General features: G+C 53.7%; 2 protein-coding genes across 2 annotated transcripts; one reads left to right on the plus strand and one right to left on the minus strand.

Annotated features, from left to right (window-relative positions):
- Window positions 1–1,393: 1,393 nt before the first annotated feature.
- On the minus strand, window positions 1,394–3,175 carry LOC116881395 (serum amyloid A-1 protein). Its single transcript, XM_032881164.1, has 3 exons — window positions 3,086–3,175; window positions 2,069–2,207; window positions 1,394–1,683 (listed from the first exon to the last, which is right to left on the minus strand). The coding sequence occupies exons 1-3, from the start codon at window positions 3,171–3,173 to the stop codon at window positions 1,521–1,523; spliced, it is 390 nt and encodes a 129-aa protein (XP_032737055.1). The 5' UTR covers window positions 3,174–3,175; the 3' UTR covers window positions 1,394–1,520.
- Window positions 3,176–3,182: 7 nt separating this feature from the next.
- Window positions 3,183–5,765, plus strand: LOC116881451 (serum amyloid A-2 protein-like). Its single transcript, XM_032881249.1, has 3 exons — window positions 3,183–3,249; window positions 5,057–5,195; window positions 5,583–5,765. Exons 1-3 carry the CDS (start codon window positions 3,183–3,185, stop codon window positions 5,743–5,745), a joined length of 369 nt encoding a protein of 122 aa, XP_032737140.1. The 3' UTR covers window positions 5,746–5,765.
- The last annotated feature ends 821 nt before the right edge of the window (window positions 5,766–6,586 follow it).

The following is a 6,586-nucleotide window of genomic DNA, read 5'->3' on the forward strand; positions in this document are numbered from 1 at the left end:
GTTGTTTCTTCCCAACTACCCACATACTCTGTGCTGGCCTGTACAAGACAAGTTCATTTTGCCGTATGACTGTCACTCCTGAACCCGGAGTAACCACAGAAGATGGTAAGATACATACCTAGAAACTATTCCTACTTAGGACAGTGATCAATAACTTAATCATACTTGGAAGTGACTGAAAAACCACACAAATATGTCCTACTACGTGCAAACCAATTATAACCCAAATTCAACTGCTCCTTAGTCAGGTTCCCAAAATGCCTATGCCCACCCCAGTGCCACTCAGCACAAGCAGAAAACTGATAGCAGAATCTTGGTATGAACGGAAGCATTAACTGTCTTAGTTAAAACATTTTACTTCTGCAGATTTTACAAAGATAAGGGACCATGTGAATCCTTTCCCAGGGCCTCTCCGAGGATCTTGGAATGGTCCCATGTAAGTCAGGAGTCCTTGAAACTTAAGCTTCATTCAGTTTCGCAGTAAATCTGATTCTGCCTAAATTCACATCTGATAGGACAATGCGAAAGTCAAGCAAGATTCAGGATGCCCCTTTGCAGGACTGTCTCCTAAATTAGAAGCTGTGTGTACCTCTGGTCTAACCACCAAATGCCCTGCAATCACTGTGTCAACCAAAAACAATCCCAGATGTGTCCAAAAGCTGCGATGGGGATGGATGTGGCTGCTTGTGTTGAGAACTAGAGTTTAGGTGTCGCTCTGTACATGGAACTGACAGGTATGATCCGAATATAGTCTATACAGTATGGCCCCTATCATGGACATATACCGTTACCCCAAATTAGTATTGTTCTTTATTAATGCCTTATCTCCTTTGGGAAAAAAAAAAAAGATAAAGTAAGTTGATCATGTCCCTCATATTAAAAATACCCAGGAAGATTGTCATTTGCTGTATGCAGAGGACAATGACAAATTGAATTTCACAAGCATTATTTTAAAGATTTTATTTATTTATTTATTTGTCAGAGAAAGAGAGAGAGATTACACAAGCAGGAAGAGTGGCAGGCAGAGGCAGAAAGGCAGGCAGAGAAGCAGACTCTCTGCCCAGCAAAGAGCCCCATGGGGAACTCGATCCCAGGACCCTAGGACCATGACCTGAGCCAAAAGCAGCAGCTTAACCAACTGGGCCACCCAGGCATCCGATCACAAGCATTTACTAAACTTTTTTTTAAAATTGTATTTATTTATTTGACAGTCAGAGATTACAAGTAGGCAGAGAGACAGGCAGAGAGAGAGGCAGAGAGAGAGGAAGGGAAGCTGGCTCCTGGCCAAGCAGAGAGCCCGATGCAGGGCTCTATCCCAGGACCCTGGGATCATGACCTGAGCCGAAGGCAGAGGCTTTAACCCACTGAGCCACCCAGGCGCCCCTTTACTAAACATTTTAATGTGCTCTTTAAAGTATTCAGTAGGAAGGGTATACAATTCAGGAACTCTTAACTCAGCAACTGTTCCTGCCCTCAGGGGCCTCATAGCCCGTCCCCCCAGGGCAGAGCCAAGGGGAAGCTCAGTATTTGCTAGGCAGGCCAGGGGGTCGGAAGTGGTTGGGGTCTTTGCCACTCCGGCCCCATTCGTTGGCAGCCTGGTCAGCCTTCGAGTCCTCCACTCCATGGCCGCTGTCTCCATACTTGAAAACGTCTGTGACTCTCTGAGAACGCTCTCTGGCGTCACTGGAATGGAGGAAGGCAGGTAGAGATTCATTAGGGGCTGCTGAGCAACAGGCCCCCGCCCCCACCAATCTCTTCTCTTTCTGAGGGATGGCTGAGGAGCCCAGGCCAGAGGGGCTGAAACACGGACCGTGCTCCACGCACAGCCCAGGTCAGCCCAGGCTGGTCCCCGTGCCCACAGCAGGAGGGTGGGAGTCCCCCATTCCCACTGGCCTTGCTCTGGCTCTGCCAGCCACTCAGACCCCACACTGGGCACAGAGGGGACGGTGGGCAAGAGGACCAGGAGCCGCCGTCTCTGCAGGAAGCTTCTCTAGGGTTGGCCCCTCCTGGCTCTCTAAGGCCGCCATGCTCAGCCAGGCCATCCCTGCATCCCCGGGGCCCTTGTTACCTGATGACTTTAGCGGCCCAGGCGCCCCCAGGGCCCCTTTGCGCAGCATCATAGTTCCCGCGGGCATGGAAGTATTTGTCCGAATTTTTGTAATTGGCTTCTATCATGTCAGAGTAGGCTCTGTACATGTCCCAAGCCCCTGCGAGAGAAGGACAAGGCAACAGGGATATCAGGTGGACAGAGAGCCTGTGGCAAACCATAGGGAAGAATCAAGGAACAGCCGATCTCCCACTGACTCGAGATTTCTGCTCCAAGTCTCCGCTCCCTCCCCTTCATGTGGGGAAGAGGCCTGCCTCACCAAGGGGTCCTGAAGTCAGAGTCAGAGAGCACCTGTCCCAGCTCAAGCAGAAGTGTCCCTGTTGGCCCAGAAGCCTCCCAGTTCGCACTGACGGGGTCAGGCCAAACCCTCAGCCCCAGGCAGACCTGCATAGCTGGTCACTGCCCATTGCATGAAGGTGCTGAGTGCCTAGTGCAGGCTTGATACATGGTTGTTAGTCTCCCCTCCCCTTTCTTTTTTTGTTCCCGTTGAGGGCCAGGAAAGGGGAGGAAACAGATCTCCCAGGGACAGCATCACTGACAAGAGGAAGCACCAGGGAGAGCCACGCTGGAGGTGTCTGTAAATTAGTCAATCAGGAAATGGCAGGAAGGGTGGAAGGGAGAGAGGGAGGAAGAACGGGAGGAAGGGCTGACTGAAGGGAGGGAGGGAAAGGAGAAGAAGGAGGGACAGCTTTAATCAGACACTGTGCCTTTTGTCTACAGGAAATTCGGTGCCATTTCAAGACTCATTTTGTGTCTTCTAGTCAAACTGACCCTTCAGCTGGGAATGATGATGGCTCCTTCTCTAGTAATGGATGGACACAAACCCTGTGCCTTTCGATCTGTTTCATGAAGAGCTCCCCAAACACCGGGCACATTCTACCACATAGGGCAACACACCTAACGCAGTAGCTGAACCCTTGCAAGTGCTCAGGGCAAATCCAAGTGGCCCGTGGATGCCGCCCCCGTCCAGGACCTTACCTTGAGCAGCCTCACTGATGAATGAATACCATTGGCTGCTGACCCCCAGGACCAAGGAGCAGAAGATGAGGCCCGTGAAAAGCTTCATGGTGCTGAAATGAAGGAAGGAGAGGGTCAGGGGGGCAGCAGCCAATGGTATTCATTCATCGGTGAGGCTGCTCAAGGTAAGGTCCTGGACGGGGGCGGCATCCACGGGCCACTTGGATTTGCCCTGAGCACTTGCAAGGGTTCAGCTACTGCGTTAGGTGTGTTGCCCTATGTGGTAGAATGTGCCCGGTGTTTGGGGAGCTCTTCATGAAACAGATCGAAAGGCACAGGGTTTGTGTCCATCCATTACTAGAGAAGGAGCCATCATCATTCCCAGCTGAAGGGTCAGTTTGACTAGAAGACACAAAATGAGTCTTGAAATGGCACCGAATTTCCTGTAGACAAAAGGCACAGTGTCTGATTAAAGCTGTCCCTCCTTCTTCTCCTTTCCCTCCCTCCCTTCAGTCAGCCCTTCCTCCCGTTCTTCCTCCCTCTCTCCCTTCCACCCTTCCTGCCATTTCCTGATTGACTAATTTACAGACACCTCCAGCGTGGCTCTCCCTGGTGCTTCCTCTTGTCAGTGATGCTGTCCCTGGGAGATCTGTTTCCTCCCCTTTCCTGGCCCTCAACGGGAACAAAAAAAGAAAGGGGAGGGGAGACTAACAACCATGTATCAAGCCTGCACTAGGCACTCAGCACCTTCATGCAATGGGCAGTGACCAGCTATGCAGGTCTGCCTGGGGCTGAGGGTTTGGCCTGACCCCGTCAGTGCGAACTGGGAGGCTTCTGGGCCAACAGGGACACTTCTGCTTGAGCTGGGACAGGTGCTCTCTGACTCTGACTTCAGGACCCCTTGGTGAGGAAGTCATCTTCCCCACAGGAAAGGGAGGGAGCTGAGGCTTAGAGCAGCTGAGTCCCAGGTCAGGGACTGCCATCCAGGCAGCAGGTGGCAAAGAGGCTAGAACCCAGCTGCACAGGAGGTCAGAGCTCTGGCCAGGTAGATGTGTCTGAGTGTCACTTCCCAAAGCTGGGGGGCTCTCAATCTGCAATGGTGTTGGACTCACCGGGGGAGCATCTCAGTCCCCTGATGCCTGAGATCCACCCCTGAGAGGCTCAGGAATCCGGGGGGGGGGGTGTGACCTGGCCACCAGGACGTTCAGAGGCCCCCAGTGATTAGAATTGAGCAGCCAAGGATGGCTGAGGGCCGGGGCTCTAGCGCGTGCTTCCTCAAGCTGTCCCCGTCATTTGAACGGTCTATTCAGAGATGTCAGGATGCCGTTTATGCCCTAACACTCAGAGGGACTCGGGTCACAGTCATGTGCCTTCGCTCTGCAAGAACGGATTTGCTAGGCCTCGGGGCAGAGGCGCTGTGCTCCTGGGCCTTTCTCAGAATCGGACTTCCCTGTCCCCCGGACCTCACCATCTGTGCTTCATTCTCCACCAGTGCTTCCCGGCCAAGGGCAATCTTGTGCCTGGGGACTCGTGGCAATGCCTGGAAACATTTCTGGTTGTGAGCCTCAGGGCATACATTGCCCACATCTAGCGGGAGAGGTCAGGGAGGCTGTTACGCATCCTACAGTCTCAGAACAGGCTTGAGCAACAGAGAATTATCTGGCCCCAAATCTCAGTGGTGCTGTGGTTGAGAAAGGCTGTTTGATAACACCTCCTTCCTCCTCTTGAGCAGCTCACATAATGCCCTCGGTGGATGGAGCACGGAGATAGCATAGGGACAGACACACAGGTGCAGCCTGGCTGTGTCCCGCCCCCAGCACCCTCACTAGGGATGCCTGGAGAAGTTCTCAGCCTCAGGTGCCCAAGGGTGCTTAGAGCACAGGCAGAAATCTCGAGTCGGTGGGAGATCGGCCCTTCCTTGATTCTTCCCTATGGTTTGCCACAGGCTCTCTGTCCACCTGATATCCCTGTTGCCTTGTCCTTCTCTCGCAGGGGCTTGGGACATGTACAGAGCCTACTCTGACATGAAAGAAGCCAATTACAAAAATTCGGACAAATACTTCCATGCCCGCGGGAACTATGATGCTGCACAAAGGGGTCCTGGGGGGGCCTGGGCCGCTAAAGTCATCAGGTAACAAGGGCCCGGGGGATGCAGGGATGGCCTGGCTGAGCATGGCGGCCTTAGAGAGCCAGGAGGGGCCAACCCTAGAGAAGCTTCCTGCAGAGACGGCGGCTCCTGGTCCTCTTGCCCACCGTCCCCTCTGTGCCCAGTGTGGGGTCTGAGTGGCTGGCAGAGCCAGAGCAAGGCCAGTGGGAATGGGGGACTCCCACCCTCCTGCTGTGGGCACGGGGACCAGCCTGGGCTGACCTGGGCTGTGCGTGGAGCATGGTCCGTGTTTCAGCCCCTCTGGCCTGGGCTCCTCTCAGCCATCCCTCAGAAAGAGAAGGGATTGGTGGGGGCAGGGGCCTGTTGCTCAGCAGCCCCTAATGAATCTCTACCTGCCTTCCTCCATTCCAGTGACGCCAGAGAGCGTTCTCAGAGAGTCACAGACGTTTTCAAGTATGGAGACAGCGGCCATGGAGTGGAGGACTCGAAGGCTGACCAGGCTGCCAACGAATGGGGCCGGAGTGGCAAAGACCCCAACCACTTCCGACCCCCTGGCCTGCCTAGCAAGTACTGAGCTTCCCCTTGGCTCTGCCCTGGGGGATGCGTTGTGAGGACCCTGGGGACAGGGACCCCCAGTCACTGAGTTCTCTGTCCCCAGAGTCCGGTAGAGGGCACCTAATAGGTGTCTAATAAATACTTAATGAGACTGACTGTTGGGTGTAAGGACTGCTTGTTTGCTCCGCAGGAGTGAAGGATGGACATCTCCACCCCGAGCAGGCAGAGCCTGGGCCCCTGTGTTTGATGTGGTGGGGAGGAAATCTCAGTGTCACACAGGACAGACGCCCTGCACCCACCCCTCCCCAATCAGACCTGCTCCCCTGTCCAGGCCCCTCTGGTTACACTTGTGCTATTTCAGGTCCTTCGGTGTCCAGGTCCCTCACTGCTGTCCATGGTGTCCTGTCACTTTCTAGTTCCTAGTTTCTCAGTTTCTAGTTCCCTTTGTCTTGCTCCCCAGTGGTCTCTATCCCTGGGGGTAGAGGACTTAGCAATGGGAGGATGGGACGGTGGCATCCTGATCTGGCCACTGTCACCTTGATCTTCTGTTGGTTTCTTGGCATCACCTTCAAATCCATTGAAAACCAGTTTCTGTCCCTGCCTTCTAAGAAATGTGTCCAGAGCCATTTTCTTCTGCCTTATTTCACTGCCTTACTTCAGGCCTCCATGGAGACATGATGCCACCTCCCTGGTGATTCTTTCCTCACCACTTCTGCTCCTTAACCAGTTAAAACTGGGAAAGTGGTAGTGAGGAGGTAGCAGGGTGGAGAAGCCCCCTGTATCAGCTGGGGTCCAGGCAGGAGACAGACATCAGGTAGCCGTCTGAGATGGGAAATAACAGAAGGAGTGATTAACTGGGA

The sequence above is a fragment of the Lontra canadensis genome, unplaced genomic scaffold, assembly GCF_010015895.1.
Source record: "Lontra canadensis isolate GAN:19392208 unplaced genomic scaffold, GSC_riverotter_1.0 scaffold74, whole genome shotgun sequence".
Lineage (NCBI taxonomy): Eukaryota > Metazoa > Chordata > Mammalia > Carnivora > Mustelidae > Lontra > Lontra canadensis.

Bases quoted from the DNA above. Each gene is read 5' to 3' on its own strand.
- LOC116881395 (XM_032881164.1), bottom strand. From the start codon at position 3,173: ATGAAGCTTTTCACGGGCCTCATCTTCTGCTCCTTGGTCCTGGGGGTC. The intron at 2,208-3,085 runs GTAAGGTCCTGG...CTTCTCTCGCAG, and splicing joins CATCAGTGAGGCTGCTCAAG to GGGCTTGGGACATGTACAGA. The intron at 1,684-2,068 runs GTAACAAGGGCC...CCTCCATTCCAG, and splicing joins TGGGCCGCTAAAGTCATCAG to TGACGCCAGAGAGCGTTCTC.
- LOC116881451 (XM_032881249.1), top strand. From the start codon at position 3,183: ATGAAGGAAGGAGAGGGTCAGGGGGGCAGCAGCCAATGGTATTCATTC. The intron at 3,250-5,056 runs GTAAGGTCCTGG...CTTCTCTCGCAG, and splicing joins CATCGGTGAGGCTGCTCAAG to GGGCTTGGGACATGTACAGA. The intron at 5,196-5,582 runs GTAACAAGGGCC...CCTCCATTCCAG, and splicing joins TGGGCCGCTAAAGTCATCAG to TGACGCCAGAGAGCGTTCTC.